This window comes from Apus apus, chromosome 7, assembly GCF_020740795.1.
Source record: "Apus apus isolate bApuApu2 chromosome 7, bApuApu2.pri.cur, whole genome shotgun sequence".
In the NCBI taxonomy this organism is placed as follows: domain Eukaryota; kingdom Metazoa; phylum Chordata; class Aves; order Apodiformes; family Apodidae; genus Apus; species Apus apus.
The window spans coordinates 2,178,743-2,206,619 of record NC_067288.1 but is presented as its reverse complement, the minus strand read 5'-3'; the positions used below and the strand labels follow the sequence as shown (position 1 = coordinate 2,206,619).

The following is a 27,877-nucleotide window of genomic DNA, read 5'->3' as shown; positions in this document are numbered from 1 at the left end:
TTTACTCATACATCTTATATATTTATTTAGCTAGACAGATTTCTTCCATGAAGTGGAAGCAGAGCCGTAAGCCTCGGAGTTGCAGCAGGGTGCCTTTACTTGTATATCCTTTTGTCTTCTCTTCAACACCGTTATCTACATTATTTTTATTGTTGTTCCTGTTCATCGACTGAGCAAACTCCCTGTAGTATTTGTCAAGCTGGAGTGGCACCCAGCAGTGACTGGAAGTGGCTTGTAAGGGCATAGCTGGCCATGGGCTGCTGTGCTGGGTGTGAGAATCTCTGGTCCCAATGGCCTTTGATGGAATTAAAGAAGGGTCAGAACAAAGATGGCTTTAAGCCATTTTTCTGTTTATTTTTGCCTGCTTGAACTTCAGCTGTATCCGCGTTCCAGGCTCCTTGTAGCCCGACTGGATCTGCAAGGAGTGGAAAGGCGTTGATCCTGGAGCTGCCCAGCAGTGCTGGGAAAGGCGCTGCTGCAGAGGCAGTTCTGCAGGAACTGCTGCATTTTTGTGGGGTGGGGTTGGGAGCCCAGCCAGGGCACGGATCTGTCAAGGAGGGGAGCAGGCTGCTGAGGGAGTATCTGTTGTATGGTTACCTGGCAGAGTGTTTGTAGTGGCTCTGTGTGGTTGGAGAGGGGTAGCAGACGAGTGATGAAGCTGTTCCCAACCCATTTGTTCTAGATGCGCTCCTGAAGTGGGGGAAGGTGGAAGTGGTTTGTGTGCACCCTGGCATCGTGTGTCACCAGAGAACCTCCTTGCCAAGTGACACACCAGGACCACTGATTAGAATCACTTTCCAGAGGATCATAGAATCATTATGGTTAGAAAAGACTTATAAGTTCATCAAGTCCAACCATCAACCCAACACCACCATGCCCACAAAACCATGTCCTGAAGTGCCAGGTCTACATGATTTTTGAACACTTCCAGGGATGGTGACTCCACCACATCCATTGACAGTCTGTTCCAATGCTTGACCACTCTTCCAGTAAAGAAATTTTTCCTAGTAACTGCTCTGGCTTTCACAACCAGAAAGGCACTGAGTGGATGTACTACAGCAGAGCCTGGCTGTGTTTGTAGTGTTGGTCATGTCAGTGCTGGTGTTGGATGCAGTGGTAGCTTTGATGAAAGAACTGCCACGCTCTTCAGGGCAGGCCTCAGAAGAAATTCAGATGTGCTCACAAGCTCCAATATTTTGTACTTTTTCTGCAGCAAAATATTGTAGCTTGAGAAAGAGGAGGGCAAATCCAGCAGAGATTTACTTGGAACAAACAGGTACTAAACTGTCATTTTCCCCTTTTTCCTTCTCTATTTTTTTCCTTTCTGTTTTCAGCAAGCAGGGACAATATTCACGAGCTGAATCTCTGGACTATACTTCTTCCACAGCTGTTGTCTTTTGGTCCTCTCCTTGCTGCCTTTGGCTGCTCCTGACTGACAGATTCTTTATCTGTTACAGTTTTCATCATAGACCTCTTTTTGGTAGTACATAATTTTTCTGCTTTGATGATCCATCCGTTGCCTTGACCCTCTCTGAAGAAGATCAAAGAGAAGCATGTGAACGCTTGTGTTTGTACACACAGTCCTGCAGAACAGGACTTCTGCACAAGGCCAAATGCAATTTTTTGTTCCATCAAAGTGACATGACAGGAGGTGATGTTTTAAGTCCAAACTGAATGTTCCCCTTATTTGCTTTAAGCATTCAGTTACCCTTTTGGAAAGCTAAAATATTTCTGAGAGCCTCTTGGTGTGCTCGTCCTTTGTGATGATTTTTTCCTGGGTTTTTTTGTAATTTATTACGTATCTGTTACTGGAATTTCCACTTCTTATGGACATCTGGAGGAGCAGTGATTGTAAAACCTTTGCTGACCTGCAGCTCCATGTATCTTTCTAATGCAGTTGAGATTTCACAAGCCAAGCTGTGCTGTTTGCATTAGTGTGTACATCTTGGCACTGTTGATCACAGAGAGCCCAGAAATGTGTGAGGTGCTTGGGCAAGTGTTAGAGTTATCTCAGGTGTTCTCTAAGCTGACTTGTGAACAAAACACGGGAGGGTTAAAACCAGCCTAAATGCCCAGGAATAACTTTTACTGCCCTGAAAAGTTGTTGCAGGTATGTTTAAAATGATTGAGTCAACAGATCTTAATGTCCTTAATTGAAGATAGGAAGGATCTTTCATATGGGAAGATGTCAGGTGTCGTTGGGAGCAGAAGATGATGATAAACACCTTGGATTACACCCAGGAGTAGGTGAGTGGCTAGTGGGGCAGCAGATCTTCTTGTTTCTTATGGCTCTTCTCACTTGATGTATTCAGCTTTTGGCTCATGAACTTTCAGAGCAAGATGGAGGGTGGCCTGCAGAGCTGAGCAAGGATGAAGTCTGCCTGAGCTGATAAAGGTGTTACAGGAGACACGGCTGCCTGGTGGCTGTGGCTTGTCATGGGTTTGTGCTGCTGCCTCTTGCTTCAGCTTGGTTTTGTGTCCTGGCCAGCTGCCTGTACCTTGAATCCTAACTCTGAAAGATCCAAGAAGAGCACAAAAATGCAGACAGTACTGATAAAGGGAGTACAGGCTGTACATTCCTCACAGAAAAACAAAATAAAAAAGATAAATAAAAAGAAAAATACAGTATTGCCCAACAAAATAACCAGGGTGTTTTGCAGTGCACTGCTGATAACAGATGGCCAAGTCAGGGCATTCCATCTTTAGCTCACTGAAAGCTTTTTCTCTTGCTGCTGTTATTGTCCATTATGAGAGAGAAGAAAAATCTGACTCAGATGTTTCTGGTCTTTCTCAATGTTATAGTCCTAAGTGGTGTTAAGGAAACTATCCTTTTGTTTTTATTTTTTCCCCAAGATGGTTCAATAGTGATCCCATCCATTTCAGCACTGTCAATACTGTGCAATGTCAGGGATACTGGATCACAACAATCACCAGTGTGACTCATTTGTTTCACTCTCCTTAAAACTGGGGGGAGCCCCATTAATGTGCTGCTAAATCAATTGCCAATTCCCAAGCAACTCCCAGGAGGGTTGCTAAATCCAGGTTTAGTTCTCCAGGTTATTCTGAAGTTCTGCAGAGATGTATCTAGAGAAGAAAAAAATGATGTGGCATTCCAAGAGACAAGCATTATACAGCTGAAAAAGGTGATCAGATCCTTCACTGCTTTCAAAGAGTAATCAGTTCTAAAAAGCAATTAGAAACTGAGTTATTCTCCCACAAATGCAGCAGAGAAGGACATCTACAACCTTTCAAGCCTTTACATAAGTCACCTGGATTTACATTACATATGCTATCCATATTGAGACAGCATTGTAGCTTTTCTTTTCTTGTTAGTTATTAGTTTGTGACAAATTTATTTTCCTTCATTTTCAGATCAGCATTGTTTATACCATCAGATAAAATGGTGCAGTTCACTATTGTAGACAGAAGAGCAAAACCCATGGATTTATCCTTGCAATCTCCAAATGAGTGAACAAAGCAGACACTGATTTCTCCCCTGTTCATTTGAACCGTAAACAGGGTTGAAATCTGATAGGTGGTATAATTTCTGAATACTGATGGATGGTAGGCTGATAGTGCTGCCTTGAAATTCGTAGTAAACATCAAGCCTGAGAGAAGCACAGGAATGGTATCTCTTACTACTTCATGGTTATCTGCCTGCCTTTCCCATTTTGTGGCACACTTTCCCTGTTTTGCTTAGGCTGACACACAGTGAAAATAACCATGTTGATAATATTAAAAGTGTGATTTGAAAGTACATTGGGGAACTTTATGGTAGAAATCTCTTTTTATAAACTTCTTTTTGCAAATCACCCTAAATTTTATTGCATTCTTTGCTGTTGTGGGGTTTTTTTTTCTGTAAATCAAACAAAAATTAGCTCTCGTTCGTTCCAGGTGCTTCCCTTTCATTCCTTGCAGAAGGAATTTTGCTTAAGCACTTCCCCTATATAAAAATCAAGAACATATTCAAAGTTACATGTAACTAAATATAGCCCTTTGGATGTTGAGGGGAGTCCAGAGGAGCACTAGGAGCACAGCCCTTGCAGGCATGGCAAAAATCCTGCCCTCAGCTTGAGCAGTCCCTTGTGCCCAGCCTGAGCACACGGGTACATGAGAACATGTTCTCTTGCCCTGTGGTTCATCTGTGCTAAGCTGGACCAATTCCTGATTATTTCTTTTAGGGGATGTCTCATTTCTTGTAATTCACAGATATAATAGTAGCAGTAATACATACAGCCCTGTAGTCTATATTTTAAATATAAGAAGAACTTGGAATAAGACAAATGGGGAGGACAGAAGAGTATGTGGAAGTACCTCAGATAGCTGATTAGCACGTAGAGAGCTCTGTGATAACTTGTGTGAGAACCTGCTGCCTCTCCCCCTCCATGCATACCATTTGAGCTCTTAGAATAAGCTTATTAGCAGTCAAATCAAGACAGGTTAATCTTTAAATCATATGTAAGCTTTTCTCATAGTGGCACATTGAAGAATTAAATGGAGATGCAGATGTTCACAACAGGAGGGTAGGTCAGCCCAGTTAAGCACTGAAACAGTTTGTCTCCCAAATCATCTCCCGAGAGCAGAATTTCCCTTGCACTGTGCTGTGTGATGATGAATAGGGATTTAGTGGCAAAGGATTATGTGAAGCTTAGATTAGTGGATGCTGCTGGTAGTCTTAGACAGCTGATCAGCTTGCACAGTCCTGAGCTTCTTTGCATCTCTGGAGTTGACCTGTACAAATTCCAGCGGAGTTTGTCCATGGGAGCACTGAGTCTTAGCTCCCTCCCCTCTTTCCCAGCAGAAAGATCTCATGGCAAGTGCTTTCTGTATCAGATTGCTGTTAATCATCTTTGGTATAAATACATACCAGCAACTACTGTTTTCTGGACTTTTTTGGCTGCATTCACTCCTTTAACCTCCCAAGTTAATGCTTTATTTTTTAACTCCAGCGTCATGGGACTTGCTGCTCTCCTGGAAGGTGTCAGTACTTTGTACTTTTAATGTATAATGCATTAAATAATCTCGTTTTGGAGTCTTCAAGCATGCCTTGAAGCATCTCACTATCAAACCCTCTGAATCCTGTAACTCAGCTGCCGAGGTACTTGGGCTGGTGTGTCTGGTTTGGTTGGGTTTAGCTGGCACCAGGCACCATTTCCTGCTCACCCGCGTCGTTTCAGTCTTAATTACTCGTTATCTCATCTTCTAAGCAATCATACTGCAGATTTATTTTTTGCTTTGGGAATATGCCATTACTGCTCTGCTGTTTTACACAAGAGAAATGTCTCACCCTTTCCATGGGATTTCTGCTGGGGAGTCTATGTGGAAGACATGGCTGCAGACCTCTCTGGGGCTCTGCCATGGTGTTCCAGGGTTACCAGCACAGCAGACCATGTTATAGTCTTTTGATGGTCAGAGGATGTGCTGTGGTCCTGCCTTTGTCTGGTTTTTTGTTGTTTAATTACAAGCATTTCTCATAGTGCCTGGCTCTCCAGCCTTTCAGTCTGTCTCCATTTTTATCTTGTCTCAGGCTAAAGATGAGGGGCAAAGTGACCATCAGTGGACACTTAAATCTGATGTGACATAGGGTGCTTCAGACAGGTCATCTGGGTCCACACATGGTTGAGCTCTGCTGCAGGGCCCGGCCTCCCTGTGCAGCCTGGCTAGTTCAGAAGATGTTTAACAGCACTCTGCAGAAAACTTGACAAACATTTTAACAACAATTGCAATAATAATACAACTCATGGTCTTGCATTCTTCATAAATTTCATCATTGTAAATCTTCCCCTGGGAGGTAGATAAGGATTATTAATCTGTCCTGGGGGAGGAAAAAAAAAGAGGTGGAGTGATCTATCTGCTTTTGAGGGGTGATTTTAGAATGGGAAGCACTGAGTCCTGGGCCCCAGCTCTGTCTCTTTATGTGACAGCTATCACTGTTTCATGTGCTGCTTGATGTTCATTAACATACTTTTGTTTGCTGTTCATGTGCTGCAAATGAAAAGCCAACAGACCACGGGTGAAGGCAGCAATACAGATGTATGCTTGCTGTATTGTTTGTATGAAGCCTGAACTACCTCTTCTACTCTGATGAAGCTTTTGCTCTGTTTGCATTAGTTTGCAGGCTATTTGGGTGAAATCCCTGAATCAAGCTGTACTGAAATCAGGGCAGGAATCAGTATAAATAATTGTAAGTGCAAAGCATTCCTGTCCAGCTGCTATGCTCATTTTCTTAAAGTAATTGCTCAACCAGATTTTCTTTTTTTTCTTTACATCACCAGTGGAAGTGATAAATTTTAAAATATGTTTCACAGGTAGCATTGGGATCAGCTGGAATTTAGCCCTCAGTGGCATTCAAATGGTTTAAATGCCATGCAAACATTCAGTTGTTGGATTAATAGCCCTAGGGAATTTGCCATTTACAATGGCAAATGAGTTGTTAATGTTTGTCCCTTCAGCAGCTTGGATGGACCTGTTTTTAGGGCATAAATTCAGGAGATGCTGCCCCTGGGGCATGTGGAGGCAGATCCCTGGTATGTGGCCCTGCTCTGCAACTGCTGCCACCTCCCTCAGTTGTGGTGTTGAGTGCTTTATGGGTGTCTGCCATCATGGAACTGGGAGAAAAATAAAAACAGGTCCCCAAATAGAAGGGCTGAAGCACGAAGCAGGTGGCAGAAACCTCCTGCTTTTCAGGAAATTCTGCTCTTAAGTCAGCTGAGGAATTTCTGCCTATACTTTCTGAAGGGTTTCTGGAGGAAAAGCAGTGGTGCAAACTAGTATGGACCCTGCATTAGGCTCAAGTAGCCATTTGTGTGACGTGGAGCTCAGCACTACCCCTCCTTGCCATTGCAAATAGGAAAAAAAATACCTCCTGTTTTGCTAAAAGAAAGGATGGGTAAGGAAGAAATATCCTGAGTTCTGTTTTAAACCTCAGTCGGTTATATTGGGTTTACGTACAATGTATGCCCTGAATGTAGAATTGTTTTGGTTGGAAAAGGCCTTTAAGATGATCAAGGCCAACTGTTAGATCATCAAGTCCAAGTGCTATGCTGTTAAATCTGGTTTTTTTCAACAGCCAAAGGCTAGAATTTCCAGAATCTTACAGTAAGATTCAGTATTTCTTTTCTGTGGCAGCAGTACTGACTGAGGGGTGTCTGGCTCTTCCCTTGTTCCCCTGCCTCCATCACCCATCACACTGCAACTCATGGGGCTGCTCTGGACTGGTCAGAGCCCTGTGCTGCCTTCAGCTCCAGAAAAACACAAGCCAAAAGTCATCCCAGCTCTACTGAGATTCTCAGTAGGCAAGGAAAAAGTTCACAGAGTGAGATATTTCTGGCAGACAGTTGACAGCTGAAGAGAGGAAAGAAGTTCCAGTGCCCTTAGAAAGTGATAGTAACAGTAAGGGAAAACAATATGAAAACATAAAGTCAAAATGTGAATTTAGTTAATTAAAAATCAAGAGACTCATTAGTTAATTTGGAAGGCTGCAACATAATCTGGAAGGGACTGAGCTGAATAATAATGAGTTTGTACCTGCAGGCTGGCATCCCAGCCACACTGCTGTTTAATCTTTCTGTTTATACAGTTTTTAGAAATTAAAATGGGTGGATTTCGTTTAGGCAGCTTTATGCCCTTGTTTAGCTGTAGTTTCAAGTTAATCTAAAACCTGAAATGAACAAATAGAACAGAATTAATCGAGAATATGCTTTTAAAAATAGAAGGAGTGAGTTCCAACAGGTCGGGAGTTGTTGGCTGGCCTTTGTAGTTTTAGAGGTGAGGCTAATAAATAGTTTACTTTTTGTGAGCTTTAGAGGTCATCTTGGAGCTGTGAGGGAGAAACTCCTTACGCAGCAGTTGTTGCAGGGGAGCAGGACTAGCCTTTGGGGTGACACACAGCTGATTTGGGGAGCCTGGGAGGGGGTCACCTTTTCTGTTACGCTGGTTTTAATCCCTAAAGAAGCACAGGATGCATTTGCAAGGGCTCCTCCTGCTCTTGCCATGACTTTGCTGTTACTGCTTTCCCCTGAGAGTGAAGAAGAGGAGGCCGATAGCACTGCCCTCCTCAAGTATTCCTGCTTCCAGTAAATAATGCCAGAGGCAGAGCTGGCAACATAAAGTGCAGACTCCAGAGTCCTCAGCTTTTCCCTGCTGTGGGCTGTGGGTTTCCATTGAGGGGGAGCCCCCACCAGCATCAACCACCTTGTGGGGGAACTCTCAGCAATTCCAGCCATGTCAACCTTGGGGGAGAAACATCCATGCCCTCCAGCAGGAAGGATTTGCTGGCTTTCATCTGCCAAAATGAGTCTACAGTCTTGCCTGCTTTCCAGTTGGGAGAATGCAGCTTAGCTGCAAACTGGGAGGATTTACCCATGTAAGTACATATGCTAAAACACATCAAGCTCAGACTTTTCCACACATTTGGAGGCCTATTTTTGGAGAAACACAGGTGCACACACCCACTTCCTTGAAAAAAAAAAAAAATAGGCCATGTTCTTTGACATTTTAAATAATAAAAATAAACCTCAGAGAAGGAATTGCTGAACTAGAGATCAGACCAATCCTGGCAACTGCTTTTCTCTGATGGTGTGAGGCATTCCTGCAAGCAATGGCTTAGCATGCAGTGCTCGCTTTGAATCCAAAACGACCTCTAAAGGCATCTACCTTCTGCTGTGTAACACTGGAATGCAGTTACGTGTAAAATGGCACCCTTCTTGAAGGCTGCATATGCAACTGGTGTGGTCATCCTTAATTCCCTGAGATAGCAACACTTGAGAGGGACATAGAGCTGCTCCAGCACAGAGGTTGGGGGTGGCTGAGGGTTTGGCACCACAGGGCGTCTTCCTGAGGGCAGCAAGGCCATCCACAGGGGCTTTAGGTGATGAACTGAAGATCTGGGCTATCTGCTGAGGGTCAGCAAGTCCACTGTTGGTGAGGAGATGACCTAACTGTGCTTTGGCATTCACTGCAGTTGACTTGCAAGTGTTTTTCACTTGCTGGTTGGGTTTGAAGCAGTTGTTACAGATCATTAATGGGTAAGGGAGTTGTGAAAAGAACATGATAGTACTGTTCCTCATTCTCATTTGGGAAAAAAGACCTGTAAACTTATCTTGAAGGCTGCCAAATGCCATTCCCAGTTCTGTGAAAGGGGTTTTATGTTTCCTTATCTGAAAATTGCTGTGATCTTCTCAGGTTCATTAATACATGAAAAGCAAATGGCAGAAACTGCCTTTATGTTTCAGGAACTAGGTGGCAGGGAGGGAGCACTCAGCAAGAAACTGCTCATACCTCACATACGTAACGCTTTCCAGTCTATCAGAAGATCCTATCCCCGTCAGATAGCAGCAAGACATTCCTGGGGGTGGAGTGAGAGTGAATTTATCTTGGGAGTGAGCAGGATTTGCTTTGCTAAGCTTAGCTGGTTTGCTCAATTCAGGAATTTTCCATTCACCTCTGTTATCCACCAGCATATAAACCCTAACGACTGTAATTAGGGTTACTTCCCTTAATTAGCTAACAGTTTTCTGCAGCTCAGCTGTCCTTCTGCTGGCTCTCTCCTGTCGTCCTGACTGCTTGGTTGAACCTGTTCTTCCAAAATTCCTGCTTTGGAGGTATGCTTTCCAAACTGCATGGTGGAGGGGACCTGCCTTGAGGAAGGCTGCTGCGAGGTAGACGAGGTGTTACTGAGAGAAGCACTAGCTGCTTTGAAGAAATACAAAGCTGCACTGCATGGTTTTTATTGTCTTTTGATAGGTTATTCATCACTTCAGCACTCGGAGAGCCTGGCCGAGAGGGAAGGCTCTGTGCTGCAATGCCAGGAGGAGCGTGTGGTGCGGCCTGAGGAGGTGGCCAAGGGCATCCCTCTGCTTGCCTTTCCCTCTCCAGTTCCTCTGGTGTCAGCCACGGCTGTGGCTGGGTGGATGCATTTGCTTCAGTCAGTTTAATGTGGAAGATTTAGTTTAACTGCCTTCAGACTTCTTCTGATTTTGGGTGCTGATTCAGAGTGTTGAACTGACTGTTAACACGGGATCATAGGGATTTGGGGGCAGCTCTGCTCCACCAGCTTGAAAAATAACTGCTGAAAACCATCCTTTTTAATGTAGAGGTATGGATTAGCCAACATGAAAAATCAGTGGTTAGCTGTTGAGATTGCTAGTTAGAACATGCCAAAATGGCAAGCTTAAGAATAGATATGAGAACAGTTATTTGGCCAATAATACAGTAGTAACATGTAGCTTGAGTTCTGTTGAATCATCGCCACCTTTCTGCTTCAGACTGGGGGGGGAGGGGAAGAGAACAGAGGTTCTGATCCATAATTCCCTATAAACAGAAATGCCTGTTGTCTAAAACAGGGGAGGGATCCGAGTAGCTGCAGCTGTGCCGTACGTCTGATAATTTGCATTCTCCACCTCTTGCCCTCGTTGCAGAATTAAATTGGTGTCTCATTAACAGGGGGATGTTTGTTGTTCCACCGCCTGCGCCGACATGACTGTTCCGGTGTCATGTCAGTCCCTGTTGGGAGCCTCTGGAGAGGGTGCCAGCAGGGCGGGAGGGAGTTTCTTTCCCTCTTACAACAGGTGCCTTTGTCAGCACACCTCAGAGGCAGCCGAGGAGGAGCCACTCTCAGCTTTACCCTTTTAACTTTTGCTACAAGAGAAAAAAAAAGCCAAACCAGCCCCACGAGGCAGTGAAAGCACAGAGGGAGCAGCTGCTGAAAGCGCGGTGGAAAACCTGAGTGGGATTTAGCATAGCAGGTATGATTGCCATCGGGGTGACACGGAGAGCAGCCTCGTGAGCTGGATGTGTTGCTTCAGGATTGGAATCTAAAGTATCTCTGCCCTGGGAATTAATTGGGAAAAGATGGCAAGCCTTTGAGAAAAGTTATTTTGAAAGGCACTACAGGTGTATTTCGAGGAATAAATACCTTTCCCGCTCCAGCAAGGGTTAAGCCTGATCAGAATCTGCTTTAGTCTCAAGGATTTAACCTCAAGTGCTGCATTTTTTGCTTGCCATAAGCCTATTAGAACTCTCTCTGTTTCCTAGCAATAACATGTAATTTCCCCTCCTATTTAAGTGAGAGATGTTGGGTTTTTAATCCTGTACTCTACAGCTGTTGCTCGAGTTTCCTCTTGAAATGCAAATAGCACCTGGTGCTATTTAGATACCCGTGTAATCTTTGATAAAGATACTCCGGGAGCACAGGAAAAAGAGAAAAGCAAGGTGGGTCTGACCCCATTTGTTCTGGAAAAGTGAAGAGTGTGACCATATGCAAGTGGCAACCCAAACTGGAAACTTCACTGGCTTTGCAGCATCCAGCACGTAACCTTTCTGGAGACAAATGCATGGCTGAAATTATTGATGTGTCTTGAGCAGGTATGATTTTTCACCAGCAGAAACAAAAGACTTCCAGAGAAGATAAAAATGCAGCGGATGAGTCTGAGCAGAAGTGCTGATTTGATTCAGGGTTTTACCTTGCCTGTGTCTCTTTAAAGGAGTTTCTTTTGGGGATAGTTTGTTTGTTTCTTTGACTAACACATTATTTTTTAGATTTGTCATTTGCAGTTTTGACAATACAGACTTTTAATTATTTTTCCAAATTTTATGAGTTTTTTTACTCTGTGTCAGATGTTACAATAAATTAATTGGAAAGTCAGGAGCAATTTGGAAGGCTGTTTAGGACTCACAGATGAGAGACAGCATTTCACTTCTTATTAAAAGCAAGCAAGACCCAGATTCAGATTAAAACCCCTCTATTGTGGGAAGTTCCAATTGCATAAATTAGTTTTATTTCACTTGTGGAGGTGCAGGCTTATTCAGGGAAGAGCTTACAGCCTGCATTGCATTTTCCATGGCTGTTTTACCCTGTATTATAAATGGAAACTGGAAGACTCTTTTTGGAAGGCTGTGACTTGATGCCATCATCTTCCTGCTGAAAAGAAAGCATCTACATGGCACAAAGATGCATTTTGCATCTGTGTAAAAGAGAAAGTGAGTTTTTTTCAAGAGTTTAAAGAAGAGATTTAGAAACTTATGGAAACCTCCAGAAGGTGACTGAAGGAAATTACCATTACACCGGTCTCTGTGAATTGACAAATAAGCCAGAAGCAGCAATTCCTGTGAAAGTGAGACTCTGCAAACAAGAATATCAGCTTTCTATGGGAGGAACCTGGGTATAAAGTATGAACAGTCACTACAAAGTTCAACAAGAAGAGAAGTTACTCCAGTCCCATTGTCAAGCAGTGACGGATCTTTTCTTGCTTAATACTAATCGGGTTTGGCTACTGTTTTTTTTTCATCTTCAGCTTCATCCTGGAATTAAAACTACTTCCCCAGCTTTCACCAGGCTTCAGCCAGTGCCTTGCACAAGTTGGGTGTTGGGAGCGTGAGCAGGTGTTTCGTATGCGCTTCCTGTGCCAAGAAAAGGCACCTCCAGAGGGAAAACCCCCACGGGAGCTGATTTGCTAGCTCGAATTTTCTCTGGTGACACTCCTTCCTCATTAGCTTCTTCAGGTGGGTGTGAACCACTGACACAGAACTGAGCCAAGGTTCAGCCCCAGGCTGTCAAACGGCTCTGGCCACTGAGGGCAGCCTGCTGGCAAGATGATGGAAGAGATCTCCATAACGGTGGCTTACGATGCCCATGTTTTCAGCCAGCTGTACGAGGAAGACTTTCTGGCCAATCTGGTGGCAGTCAGCAAGCCCAAGTCTGTGGTAGGTGTTCCTCTTGCTACTTTGCTTCAGGTATACTCTCTGCAGAAATTAGGTGCTTTTGCTGAAATTACTGATTTTCTTTTTGAATAACTCTTCCGGAAATTTTCTTTCATGCATCATCAAACTTACAGTAAGTTTATTTCAGAAGAGATTGTGGGAATAATCTCTTTCTGGGTTACTAAGTGTGTATTTGCTCAGTAGGATAATAGTTGCAATAATAGTTTTTAAATAATGGAAGTAATAATTAAACTGGGAAATGGCTGAACTTGGCAAACCATGGAATCAGCACTAAATGATGTGAACACAATGATGTGTTTTGGCATCTCAGGTTCAGGCCAGATGCTGGAGGTCTGGGGTTTAGGTCACTGTCATCACTAAATCTAAGAGAATCTGTCCTGTGCACAGAAATGGAGATTTAACACTTCTACCTGCTCTTCTGAAATCAGCATAATTATCTGTGAAACCTGTTTAGTGAAGATACCACTTCCTTTTCTCATAAATAATGTATTTATGTAAATGATATGTATAGTGTGGGCATCTTCCTCCCTCATGGAGACCCCAGCACTTGTAGGGAGCCACATTGAAAGTGCTAGTTTTGACTCTGAAGCTGGGTGCCAAAATTCATCCTTGGTCCCAGATGCTATGAATGGGCCCATGTTGAGTCAATCTACCTAGAGTTTGTCAAAAGAAGTTTTTGGAAAAAAACCACAACAACACAAAACCAAGAAATGTATGTAGGTATCAAGCTTAGCTTAAAAAGCAGACACAGTTAAAATTTCGGTCTAATTATTTAGCAATCCAATTAAGCATTTGTGTTTGTAGGTTTTGATCTGTAGATGTGTTTGTGTCCGGGTGGTTCACTAAGCTGGGACAAAGGGAGGTTTTCTCAGAAGAGAAGACTGCAATATTGCAATCTTGTGTAAAACCTCTCTCAGCCTGTTTCCTGCTTGGGTTTTTCTGCCTGTTTGTGCTAAGGAAATCTCAGGTGCATCTCCCAGAGACTTCTGGATTTAAACCAGAGTTCTGCCCAGTGCCTTTTATAGGTGCCTTTTTCTGTCTCTGGCCTCCTCTAGGCTAGAATTTACAAGACCCATTAAATAGCTAGATAATAAATATGGAAATTGAGTGGAGACAAATGGTGTGCTTTAATGTGACCTGGCTGAATAATGGGCTCCAAGTAGGCTTCAGCTTCAGCAGCAGATTTGGAATTACATGCTGTTTCCATGCTGGATACTTCTGAATACCTGGCATACCTTGATTCATTGTCCAGTCACAACCTCTCCTCTTTTTCTGCCTCAGCCATTTGCTGTGGCAGCAGTTGTTATGTTGACTGGAAGCCCAGGGTAGTGTCTTTTCCTGCAAACAGGTACCTCTGTGGCAATGGGATGAGCAGGAGCCAGGTGCCTGTGGAGAAGGTGCCTGCCACGGGCTCTGGGAAGGGCCCTGCTGTCGAGTTGCTCCGAGCACGTGATGGTGCCCGTGGGGCTTCCTGGCTGCCTGTGCTCCGGAACTGCTTCCATCTCTAGAGCCACTACTGCAGTTGTTTACATCCTTGTGATAAGAAAACATTTCATGGATGACTCACCCCATAATTTAAATCTTTGAAAAGTGCTGCTTGAACGGGCTTGGTGATGGCCTCTTAAGTTTTGTACAGCTTTGGAGCAGAAGTAGTGGACGTTGCCTTGTGCTTCTCAGTTCCTCCAGATCAGCTGCAAGTGACTGGAAAAGAGAGTAACTGGTGCCAAGAGCACCCCCTTACAGCTCCACCTGATTTTTGCCACTCTGAAAATATGATGAAGTAACATTCTAAAAAAATTATGTCTCTGTGAAATAACTACTTATCCCCTAGTAAGCAGAGATACTTAACGGAACAACCGTGGAGGGGAAAGTTTCATTATTACTATTATTTATAAGATCCAAATGATTGACTTTAGTGCAAGCAGGTGTTCTTAGCAACTCTTTTTTTTTTTTTTCCTGAATCAAAGAGTATTAACATGTTTCAGTGCATTATGTATTAGCAAATAAGTTAAGAAATCTGGTTTTGCAGGGTTTGCATAGAAAATACTTAGCTACTCTTTTACATGGTTTTGAAGTATATTAACTAAGCAAATAATGGTGCAAACAACCTGAGGAGGTTTAAGGTGAAGCTTAACAGTGTTGTGATAGGATTCGATGGTGCATGGGAGCCTGAGCTACTGAAGGATGGGACCTGATGACTCAGAAAGTTTCTTTCAGTTCTCTGCTGCTGTGTTTAATTACGGGACAAGCTGCCAGTTGGGATAAGTTGGGGCAAGTCTTATTGACCCTGTCCTGGTCATTTTACCAGTTTGCACAAAGGGATTGTACTGTACAGAAAGTAAGATTCTGCAGAAAGAATCTGCAGAGTTCTAATTTACCCTGAAAGTTCATGTTAATACCATGGGTATATTTGCAAAATCCAGGTTTCACTTGTTTTGGAAGGAGTTAAAGTATGCTGCTCTGGTTGCAAAGAAAAGGTTAAAAAAGATGTTCTTTAAAGGCTTTCTTCTTGTTCTGCAGTTTGGATGCCAGGATGGCTTTGTTGTAGTTCCAGAAATCTTGCATCTAGTAACTCATTATAGTTCATTTGTGCAATAGGTCAGGGCTCAGAGGAGTCTCTCCTGCGCAGAGAGCACTGCTGGTTATGACATGAAGTGGTGGAGGGTTGATACTGAAACCAAACCAAGGCCAAATTATCACTGTTGTGGGTTGCTCATGCTTCAAACCAGCCCTGTGTGACCTTCTGACATGTCCAGTGCCGCACAGGTAATGAACAGGTAATCAGAATTACCTGCTTTGTCCAGCTCACGTAAATCCTTGTCCTTTTTTTTCAATGGAAAATGTGAATTTTTTTGTGGAAGTGTAGCAGTGTTGTTGTAGCTTTGCTTAGACACACCTAAATGCCAGGCAGTTAAACAGGATGTAGGTGATCTGAGACAGGGTTTCAGTGTTGCTCCAAAGCAATACTGTGTGATAGCAATTTTAAGACAATTAGTCATATTGCAATGTGACCATGACACGTGGCTGGTTTGCTGTGTGGTCTTGCTTTCAAGATTTCAAGTTGTTCTGAAACTGCTTCATGCAGGCTTGCAAAGCAGCTTATGGAACTGGACTGCTGTGTGGTTTGCCCAAGAACTGAGTAGCTTTACTCCAAAGAATTTCAGTTCTCAACTTATCTGCAGAAAACTTGGACCCAAGGGGTTATAAAAATGGTGTACTAAGTGGTATAATCCTCTTAATCCAGAGCTGAAGGACATTCTTCTGGAAAGCTTCATTGTATTTTCATTTTCTTGCCTGCCTGGTTGTGTTTAGCTCTCTGTTCAGGGGAATTATCAGCCATTTCAGAGAAGTAATTCATGCTACACTCCAGCAGACTCTGCTATAATGGTTTCTAGGCTTTCAATTCCCCACCAAAGCCAAACTGAAGAGATCCAAAGTGGATGGGTGAACTGCAAAGTGAGTGAACAACTGAGTGGCCTGGCAGGAGCACAGAGCCTTGTGGTCAGTGAGTTGAAGTCGACCTGGCAGGTGGCTACACCTTGGGTTTGGGAGCTGATACTGTTCAGCATCCTCAGGATGCAGCCTCCTTTGCAGATGGCAAAACAATGGTTTTCAGGTCATGAAAAGTCAAAGGTTTGTGGTGGACACCTGGGGTGACTGGTCTTCTGTTCAGAGGAGCCTCAGCAGCGTGGGCTGAGAGGGACCTCCTGAAGTTCAACCAAAGGCAAATACAAAACCTTGAGTAGGAATAACTCCATGGTCTGTGCAGGCTGGGAACCAAATGTCTGGATAGCATGAAAGCAGAAAGGGTGTTGGGGGTCGTGGTGGATGACACGCAGTGGGGCAGAGCATGCCCCAGCACTTAAGAAGGCTGGTTGTGCCCGAGGCAGTGGTACCAAGAGCTCAACCTTCCCAGGGGGCTGGCCGGGAAGGCAGCTGGTCAGCGTGGGGAGGGTTAGAGAGCTGGGGCAGCTTAACCTGAAGAACAGAAAGCTCAGGAAGGTTCTGGTAACAGTCTCCTGCCTCCTAAAAGTAAGTCCTAGTGAGGATGGAGCCAAACTCTGATTCTCAGAGGCATACAGTGCCAACACAAGAAGGGCAAGCAAATAATTGCTCAGTGTTAAGGGAAAGCATTTGTGCCCGGGGAGGCTCTGCCATCTCCATCATTGGAGACCTTCAGGAGCAGCATGCTCTGACTCTGCCTGAGCAGAGGTTGGTCTGTATGCCCACTGGAGAGCCCTTCCAATCTATTTTTTTCATTGAGTCTCTAATTCTGCCTTGTGTGGAGTGTTGCAGTGAGGAGGAGCTGGCAGCATCAGAGCTTTTATGGACAGTGTCTTTCCCTGGGTGGCGTTACCCCTGGCATGCTGCTGCCAAAGGAGGAATAAGGAGTTTGGCCACTGTCACATGAACTGGCCCTTCCCAGCAGATAGAATACTCGCTCTCACCCTTCCTTTCCCAACAGAAGGAGGGATCCTGCTCTCAGGATATGTCTAGGAGCTGTCTTGTCCATAGGGCAGGAGCAGCCAGATTCTGCCCTGATCCTCTCACCTTGCCTTTCGACCAGCAAAAAATGTTTTGTGTGTGTATAACAAATAACAAATCCTATTTGTTAAGCAGGTGACCCAGAAAAACAAAAGCTCTAATAGTTCTTGTCTTTCCTTTCCTTCAGTTGATTAAGCCCCTTGTCATTTTGAGATTTCAGACCCTACCACTCTTTAACCATTTTGATTATTATCAGTTTTGGGTATTCCTCTCACACCTCTTATCCTTCCAGTTCTGTGAGCTTTTCTGCAATTTCTTTTACCAGTACAAATCTTCAGTCCCCCCCAAAATCAAATAAGCCATGTTTATATGGGAAACTGAAAGTAACAGGAGATATCACCTCAATTTTTGCTTAAAAAACTTCTTTGGCTTTATTCTGCTTTGAGGAGTCAGCCCCACAATGTCATCTCCTTCCCCTGAAACTCATCAAGATTTGCAGTTGGTGAAGGAAGCTGTTTATATAAAACTGATTAAATGGATCTTCATATCAGACTGTAGTTTGCTTACGAATTTGAGAGTGTATAAAATGCATGCAAATATTAGTTTGACTGCATTTTTTGCTCGTTAAGATTTGGTCAATATCTTTGGATGTTAAAGCTAAACATACTAAAATAAAATCTCTTCCTTCCTTAGATTTCCCATGTTTTAAAGTCTTGAAGTTCCAATATATTTGGGAAAACTGGCACAGCTCCTGCAGTGTGAAACCCCCCATATGTCTGCTGTCATATACACATCCCTGTAGGCCAGGGAGGAGGTAGTTTCCCCATGATGGGAAAGCTCCTGGTCCCCCCTGCTACTAAAACCAGACTTTATTGGGAAGCAGACACTTGACTGATGATACTCACAGAGTGCTTGTTAAATCCAGTGCTAACTGCAGAACTTGTAAATGGTGAAGAGGCATATGTTTTCTGTTATGGTGATGTGTGCTGGAATGGCATTTTATTCTTGTCTGGGCTTATTCGACCTTCATCAGTCCCTTGTTATTAAATATGAAAATGAATAATTGGGGCTAAAATACTTTGGGGTATTTATTTTTATGTTATTATATTTATACTGTATTATTTTTATAAGGCATCCCATTTGTTTCCTGCTGCTCTAAACCTTCAATGTGAAGCACATTTTCTGCTGCTGAGAGTGATGAATGCAGAGTAGAAACTGTCAGGTGAAGCCACAGCCTTTGGATGGGGGCAGGGGATGGTCGTGGTGTTTGGCAGGCAAGGCTGCAGGGCAGTGAACTCCCTGCTGCATGAGAAGCCCTGGGTGGCTGCTGGGCTGCACCCAGCCCTGGCTTTGCTGTGGCATCAGTGCACAGCAGCCTCAGGGTTTTCTGTCTGTGGTACAGCCTGTGGTACAGCCTGTGCCCAACAGTGTCACTGTGTTTGCAGCGAGGTTCCCTTGCTTGGAAGTGAGGGACTGATTCATCCTGGCCTTTCACTCGCTGAGGTTAAGGCAGATCTTAATCTTGCAATTATCTGAGCTCCATCTCTTTGATCCAACTTCACTCCAGTAGCATTTTTTGAAAATGAAAGCCCCATTAAATGCTCTTCTGGAAGAGCATCCAGCTTTCATTTAAATGCACCAGGAGGTGGGAAAGGCACAGTTTTCCATGGTAATCTGTTAATCTCTCACTGTCAAATACGTTTCTAACTTCTCACTTAGATTCATCTTGGTTTCAGCTTCCCCTCTTGGATCTGGCATGCAGTTTGGTGCCAGAGTACAGCGCTCTGTACCATCACTGGTTTTATCCCTGTGAAGGTGCTGGATGCTGTGACCAACTCTCTTGTTGAAGCTGGGGAGCTTGAGCCCTCGGGCATCCTGCTGTGGGGCACCTGCACCCACACAGAGCAGTTCAGTGACTCTGCTCCCCTCATTGTTTTTTTTTCCCCAGCTGCATCTCCCAGGACTAGAAGCAGTATTCCCATGCTGGTCTCAGTGACAATCCAAGGATAACACTGCCTCAGTCATCTTCCTTTCTTCCACCCTTGTGTCTCCCAGGGCTCCCATCATCTGTTCTGTCACAGCCTGACTCTGAGGGCACAGTTACATTTCTCTCACTGCAAATGAGGGTCTGTGATTTCCTGCCCTTCGCCCTCTACCCACGTTTGTTCCCAGGCCCTGACCAGTGCCCATGCAGCCACTTGTGGGGCCGTGTTAGGAGTGGTACTGATACAATTTAAAAACTGTAAAGAAATAAAATTAGCAGGTATTTGAAGGATTATTTTGGTCAGCTTGCCATCGAGCAGGGAGGCAAGAGGAAGAGGGCTGTGGAGGAAGAGCTGGCTCTTGCCCAGCTGACAGCAGGCTGCTCTCACAGCTTCTGCCTCCCATTCTCCCATTTTTCCCAGAGAGCAGAAAAGCTTCCAAACTTCTGGAGAAGTCCAAATGGTGCTTACTTGGGACTGATCTCATCTCTTCATGGATTCAACCCCAGCTGGAGGCCTACTGCTCCGTGCTGTAGTAAAGCCCTGCATACATTTGGTCTGGAATTGGCACAGAGCTGTGTTTCATTTGAATAACCTGTTTCCAGGAATTCTAATACATGTCTGCAATTTTCTGATCCTTCTTGTTCTTTATTGCCCTTTCTGTCCATGTGTCATCTGCAAAGTTTATTGTCAGAACTGTGTTTTTCACTTCCAGGCAACTGATGTGATGTTAGATAGTGCTGGATCTTTTATGAGTCCCAGAAGAGACACCCTTTGAGATGTCATTAACCCAAAATGAAAAATGTCATTGAATAATTACTCCCTTTGACAGTGGCTTTTTCACCCACTTCCTCAGCTTTTTAATTCATGCTTCATGGCTATCAGATACTATTCTGGGAGTGTTTGGTTTGGTTTTGTTCTCAAAATAAATCTATCCTGTGGTAGTGAACCCAGTGCAAGAGAAGATTATAATAGTGAAGTTAGTTTGATCAGGCAGACCTACAGTTGATAAAAGCATGTTGGTGTGGAACCAGCTATATTCCTCTGCTAGTTATCAGCTGGATCCTTCTTACCAGCTCTGTGGGGAGCGTGAGTCTGGGTTTCTGGGTTTGTACTAACCAACCCAAGCCATCCAGGAGGTTAGTTTTGGGCTTCTTAAGTGTTAGTAATACAGAATTTTCATGTAGTCTAAGGGAATCTTTATTGTGTTCAAGGATTTACTAAAAATGCACATTGGTGGACTAGAGGTCTCATCTGCTGGTTCTGTCAATACTCCTGCTCTGCATAAAAACCTGCAGTCTGGTTTTCAACAGAGCAGAGGTGGTTTCTGGACAATTCTGACTTGTCTGACTCATTAATTCTTTTTGAGCTCTAATTATTAATGCATATGAACAATGCTTAGGAATCCTCTTGTTTCCAATATGCCCTAGAATCAAGTCCAGCCTAAAAAAATTCTAGAAAGAATTCAAACATTTTTTCTTCTGCATTAATTTTAGTTATTTGTCCCTAATTAATTACCTGTGCTGTTTATTTTCTCTTCATGTTTGAAAGCATTTCTTCTTGCTGCCCCTTTATTGTCATTGGGTTAAAAGGGAATTATTCAAGCAATGTCTCAAATAGACATTTTATAAATAAGAACAGAATCTTTGTGATTAAATATTCAGAAGTGGGACATTTCAGTATTTGGAGCTTCCTTGATTTCTTCTTAAAAAGAATTCCAGGAAAATTGACACAAGTTTTTTTGGGTACTTGACAAACTGCTTCTGTTTCTGTCATTCTTACAAGCCTGTTTTGGAGAAGAAATTTGAAATAAATTTCTAGACGTTATTTATTGGTTTGTTAGGTCTTTAGTTTTAATGACCTTGAATGTGTTGGGTATCAGCATGAACCTTTACGACTGAAGAAGAGCAGGGGAGGAGTTTGTGAGGCCATATTTCAGCATTTAAATGCAGAAATGTTTAAATTAGAATTAAACAGCTTTGAACTTATTTCTCTTCCCACTGGCTAGGAAGGTCAGGTAAGACTGATACAGTCCCTTCAGATCTGTTTGGTATGTCATCATGTTAAGATGAGAAAGAGAAGCGAGTCTAATGAAAGATGTTAAGCTCCTGAATTCTAAGCCTTCAGCTTTCTTACCTCACTTGTAATTTCTTGTAGATAGCCATTATATAATATATCACACCTTAGTGAATATGTATACAGCCCCAAAAGCTCTGTGTGTCGTCATAGCCAATGCAAAGTACACATATTTGTCAGTGTTATGTCAGTGCCTCTGTGATCAGGCTGTTAATTGACTTTGAAGGAAGGGCTGAAAGTAGAGGAAGAGGCAGTTAATCTCTTCATAGAAGCCTAATTTCATAATTACTAGAAGGTGGAATAGAGAGCTTGTGTGGGTGAAAGTTAGTTAAAAATATTGTCTTCATGGTTAAAAACATTGTCTTCATTTTCTGCAACAATTTTCAGTCTTTTTGAATCTAGTTCTCATTTCAGTGTGTTTTATCTAGTTCCGTTTGTGCTTTCATGCACCCTTCAACATGCATGGTTTTCTTTATTGCCTCCTTCTAGCATTGTCAACATGAACTTGAAAAAACACCTATTGCCTGCAGTGTCAGTTACACTGGTCAGTGATGGTTTAAAGCTGTAGGCTTGTCTTTTGTGCTGGGAAAAATCCAGATGGTTTGATTTCAGAGTAGCGTGGTAACTCTGCCAAGACAAAGCTCATATGAAGTGTATGTGAAGCCTTGTACTTTTACTACAAGGTAGGGTCACCAAAGTAATCCCAAGTTACCATCTCGTGGTGTAAGATGCTGAATTTGTCCTTTACCTTGGAGATCAGAAGAAAATCAGAAGTGTGTAGGGAGGAACAAGCACACAGGCTGTCAAGACAAAGGTTGGACTTCCAGAGCAGGTCAGACAGCACTGAATTCTGTTATCCCAGAGCTGAGGGTCTCCTTGCCATGGCAAGAGGGATTGGAAAGAATTTTGAGCTTGCTGCTTCTTTGCTGCTAATATTAACTGGCATCCTTTCCCCAAAAAGTGGATGTTGTACCTTTGTAGAAGCCCTTTCTTTTTCAGTGGCAGCAGCAGCTTGGCTTTCCAGCTGAAGTTGGAAGCATGGCCACATTTTGTCTTCTGCCTTCAGCCCCTTCTGCCTGATGCAGATTCCTTCCTTATGTCAGTGCTTGAGATGCTTCCTGGGATTTTCCTTGCTAAATGATAAATTAGAAGGTCTTAAGTTCATTGGTAATTGATTAGCATGACAGGGCCTCAGGCAGACATACTGACTGGGCACAGGTCTCCACGCAGGCCCAGTGGCAAACAAAGCAGCAGCAGAACTAGAGCTGGGGCAGTGAAACAGCAGGTCCAAAAACCAAGAGGCAGCCTTGTGTCAATGGGTTTGTGACTCAGGACACTGACTTGCACACCTCTTGGGGCTGCTGTGCCCTGCAGCTGTGGCTCCTGTCCCCAGGGCTGCTCTCCAGCAGCTGCTTGCACCACCTTGATGAGTGACCAGAGCTTTTCAGCTCTCCTGGCCTGCCCTTCCTCTCCTTACCTGCCAGCTCCTTGCCAAGGGCTTCTGCAGGTAGCACAGGGGCTGAGAGGTACAAATACAGCAAAACCTGAAGCCTCACTGAAAGTGTTGAGGAAACCTTCTTGGCAGGTGGAGGATCACAGAGGTAGCAGGGAAAGATTAGCTATTGCACTAAAATGCTGTACTGTGCTGCAGTGAGCATTTTGGGTACCTTGCAGGTGGGACACTGTCCCACCTGTGTTTTCAAAACGCTGATCTTCTAATAAGCAGTTTTTAAAAATGTAATATTTATTTTTTATTTTTAATCTTTATTTTTTGTGTTTATGGAGCTGGGCAAGCAGAAAAAAGGCAAGACTTTTGAGAAGTCATGGTAAAAACTGTGTTAGTTGCTGAAATACAGCTAAAAGGATAGAACAGAAGGTATTGTGGAGCCCTGAATTTATGTATATAATGTTCAGCTTTAATATAGAAACAGTATGTATTTTCTACTACTGGAGTAATGCACTAAGAAGTAATTTGTATTAGTAGATTGTGCATTTGAAATATTTATAAAAGTAATGTAAGGGGTTTTAGCATCAAGGACCTCACCCCTCATCAGAGAAACTTGACAGTGATTTTGAAGATGCAAATTTAAAGTGTGACAGCATTGCAGTTGTATTGAGACTGTGGCTCAGAATTGATCTGAAATATCATTAACAGGATACGTGTTCAAAGAATACTGTGAGGTTCTTTACTAATAGATACAGCTCACCTAGGCATATGGTTTAGACCTGCAATCTACCACCCATCCTCCACCTCAAAAAGTACTATTTATTTGTTTTTAATGTCACTCTTGTGCTGGGCAACGAGATAACTCAGCAGAGTCAGAATCCAGCCTGGCTGATTGCCAGTGACCAGCTGGTTTCACTGGTCTCCTGGCAGGTTTCAGAAGATACCTTCAGTTAGGGGTTTGTGAGCTGAAAACTGTGGACTCTGTGGAGTAAACATGTACAACATGACAGGTTTTACAGTCATTTTAACACCAGTATTTGTAACCTGGTTACTGACCAGGCACTGGCCTTGCGTTGGCAGTGTTCTGTAAGTGTGATGGCAAGATAGGTCTGTGTTACTTTCAGGATAAATGAAGCTGGAAATCAAACCCTAATGCATTGTATCTAGGAGAGGCTGTTTCTTTGCTAAGTGATGCAAGAAAATCACTGGGGACTTTTTCCTGAGTTTCTGCTTCTCTTTTCCCAGGGATGGTGGTGAAGTCTAGGTCTGTCTTCCCACTTGCCCTTCTCTTCTGTTGCTGTGATGCACCAAGAAATAACAACCAAAGCTCTGACATGGTTGTGGGCGTGGGCAAGATTGGAATCAGAACGAATTGTGTCCCTCAAAATGCAGGAGAGCTGAGGGTCTGATTGTGCAGTCACTGAGGACGTGTATGAAAACCTCTAGCACCAAATGCTATATACCCAAAGGTGTACAGATGTAAGACACAGAAAATCACATGGAACAGTTAGGTTGTAAGGCACAAACTAATGGATAAATTCTGCAGTGGAAAAACTGCTGCTTTTCATAAAACCTGTGTCACCCAGAGCAGGGCCTTGTCCCAGATGGCTGGTCAGTGTTACCTCTCCCAGGTATCTGAGCCTGATCTGTGGCCTCAGGGTACATGTGTAGTTTCATTTAGCTTGCATAGTCTTTTGTAGCAGAGATCCCATTGTTCAGGCATTCTTTAAGTTGTGCCAAATAATAAAAATTACCTGTACACAGTTGTTTTCCATCTAGAATATTTCAGATACCAGTCTCCTTAAACACAGCATTCCTGTCGACCAGAGCCAATTTAAATGCAAAATGGGTGCTTGCTGACAAAGTGGATATAGCTGTTTCCTTTCACAGTGTTGCTCTCAGTGCTAAAACCCTTATCTGTGCACAGAGAAGCACTTCTTGTTAGGGCGAGCTGCTAGACATCAGCTGCAAGTATATAAAAGAGTCAGCCATTTCCAAGCCGGGCTTTTAAACTACTCAGATTGTCTCCTTTTTTTTTTTGCTAAAACAAATAGAGTTGAAGTGGATGAGAAGCCCTGCAGTGTCAAGGGGAAAATTAATTTTTGAATGTTGAGAAGCAATTTGGGGATCTGAAGAGGAGTGTTTTGAAGAGCCACAAGGCAGAGCATCTTTTCCTTGAGCCTTTCTCACTTTTTTAGATGCAAATTCCCCTGCAATCAATGTATGGGTTTCTCAAGCACTGTAGCCAGAAGTACACACCAGTGTTTGGAGCTACAGTTGAGGGAATCTGAGTTCTGTTCTCATTTTCTGTGTTGCCATTGGATTGCTGCACAGTGAGGCTTGTTTAGTGTCTCGGTCTCAGCCTACTCTTTTCACTTAGGGTAGCTAATTGAGCCTCACTAAGCAGATCTTGAAACAGTGGAAGAATAATGTGATATGTCAGGTTCAGCAAGTTCAGATTAAAGGAAATGCACTGCAGAGATTAAAATCTGACAAAAGGATCTGGTGTTGGAAATCATCCAGTGTCACTGATGGTGGTCACTGCCATTTTGCATCACAGTAAATAGTGGAGGTGCTCTGTAAATTTTGCAACCTGCCTTTCCCTTCTTTATTGAGATACTTTGATAATGAACTGATGTAGCAGAATTAAGTAAAAATAAAAATTTACAGCAAGGCTGGTTTCCTTAACCTCCAGCCAGCTTCCAAATCAGATTTGTGTTACCCTGAAGACTCTCTTCAGGAGGTCTTACACCTACAGAGCTGGCAACGAGGAGTGTTGCAGAAGGAAGAAAACTGCCCCTGCAGGGAAGGGATACTTGGGTGTGCTGGTGTGGAGCAGGCACTCCTGCATTTCTGTCAGGTGTGTTTACCAAACACGAAGTGGAGAGAGATGCTGTTCTGCAGCAGGCATTGGGACAGGCAGGAATTAAGCAGACAAGTGTATGTTTCCAAGGAGTCTGAGGAAACACTCCTTCCTGCTGGTGGAGATGGTAAAAGAGCATCTGACATTGGGAGCTTTTTTTGTGCTGCACACAGCACCCAAGCTCATGCAGAGCAACAGCACCAGGTCCCACCTTCACCCGCTGCCATGAGGGGTGGCTGCTCAGCCCAAGCACCACAGGCTTTGTGCTCCATGCTTGGCCAAAGCCAGGTGGGATGAGGGGAATGCTCGAATCGGATGATGTCTGAGAGGCTGCTTCGCAAAACCTTTTTGGTCATGTTGCCCCCAAGTCAGGGGTTAGATGGTGTCTAATGTGGTGTGTCTTACAGTGTGGTGATGTCTGGGTCCTCAGTGCGATGCTGTAGGTAGGTGAGACACTGATAAGGGCTGTTATCAGTGAGCCCATCACAGGGACAAAAGGAGAAATGGGAGTTCTTCAAGCTGTGCTCCAGCTTGTGAGTTTTATTTAGGTAACAGCTGATTTTAATCCCTACTTTGTTTCTGCAAATCAATGCTGCAGATTTTCCTCTCTGCAGACTACCCAACACAAGTAAGAGCTTTGTAAGAAATTATGATCTGCCCTTTTTCCACTCAGGTTTCATGCTTGTGGCTAATATCTTGCTCGAGATAGGGTTGTTCAGATTGTGTTGCACAATATCTAAATACCACATCCCTCTCACCCCCTGTAAAGTCTAATCCAAGAGATGAGTCTGTTGTGTCAGTGTGTTGCTGTGGGTTTTATTCTTTATTTTCCCATCTCTCCATCCTCCAAAATAACAAGCAAATGGCTTATCTGCTTCTGAATCCTACAGTGACAGACATTGCAGGATACTTCTTTGTGCCTTTTGGCAGCCACATTTTTAAGAAAAGAGCAGTAGAGTTATACGTGGTAGTGAGTGCACAGACCAGGAGAACACTGAGTCAGTTTCTTTGGATGTTTTTTGTTACATTATAGCCTCCATTTGGCCTGATGAAGTGTTTAAATAGAGCTATATTATCCTTCCTTGAACCTGATCTAGCTGTCTTTTAAAGATGAAGTATTAAATAGAACAAATGATACAACAGCTTTGGGTGGGAATGAGGACGGTGCCCGTGACCTGCAGCTTGTTTGCTCATCTGCTGGCTGAGGTTCTGTTTAAACCTACAGCCTTTGTATGACACACTTTGCAGAACCAAGCATCGTTTTGAAACTAACTTGCTTTGAATAACATTTTCAGTCATCTTGGGAGCTCTGGTCTCCTCGAGGGGGGCACACATGGCAGTGGTTTGGGAGCTGGCACTGCTAGCTGTGTGAGGCTGGAGCAGGGCTGAATGAGCTCCAGCTGGTCCATCACCTCTCATCCAGGCTCCCAGGCCTCACACGTGCTTGGAAATGGTCCTGCCTTGCAGCAGTGGGAAGAATCTGGCCTTATCCTGGGAATCACAGCCTGGGATGGATGGATGGATGGATGGATGGATGGATGGATGGATGGATGGATGGATGGATGGATGGATGGATGGATGGGAAGCTGGACCACAGCCAGTCTGTGGCTGCTGTCAGTGCTCACCCAGAGCAAGCTGGGGGTCTCCACATCAATCATCAGCATGCAGTGTAACCCTGTCTTTGGAGGGCTGCAAGTCCCCTGCCAAATCTTGAAATACCAAGCAAATCCATCGCCAGTGAAACAGAAAATTAACTCACCTGCTTCAGAGAATGGGAAAGCATTGTGCTTTTTGTTCATTGGCTCTTTTGTTTTCTTTTTGTTTCCTTCCACACTGAGGTGAGAACTAGAGAGGAAAAAAAATGTTAAGAGTTCAGAGATCACAGAATATTGGTGACATTGTTAGTGTGATGGGACAGTGTATTTTTGGAGTGTTTCTGCAGTGCTAGATAGAGAAAATAAGTGGGATTCTGCTCAGTCTGGCATGGTGACAGCACTGGAAATTAGAAATCAGGTAATAGGATTTTTCTGTCTGCATCAGCCTCTGGCTGTTGTCAGGAAAGTCACTGTTCAGGAAATCACTTTACATCTCTGCTTCCATTTCCTTGGCTGTCAAATGAACATAATGATAACTGTCTCCTCTGAGTGCTCGTGCTTCATTAGAGCAATAAAACATTGGGGAGGCAGGAGTCATAGATGTGTGATTTATTAATCCAGCAAGGTCAGGCTGAACTTTCTGTAAGCAGCTACAGAAGCTGCAGGATGAGGGGAAGGTCTGGTGGAGCTCAGCGGGTGCCGCTGCTGG

At 43.7% G+C, this 27,877-nt stretch overlaps 1 protein-coding gene across 9 annotated transcripts in view; it reads left to right on the top strand.

Annotated features, from left to right (window-relative positions):
* RABGAP1L (RAB GTPase activating protein 1 like) overlaps positions 1-27,877 on the top strand; it is a 246,130-nt gene that overhangs the window by 199,642 nt on the left and 18,611 nt on the right. Inside the window, exon 1 of one of the 9 annotated variants that reach the window (XM_051624387.1) lies at positions 12,592-12,702. The exons of the other annotated variants lie outside the window; for them this stretch is intronic. Within the exon in view, the coding sequence (XP_051480347.1) occupies positions 12,592-12,702 (111 nt within the window). Of the gene's footprint in view, positions 1-12,591; positions 12,703-27,877 lie in introns of those variants that run through there. 9 annotated transcript variants of the gene reach the window in all.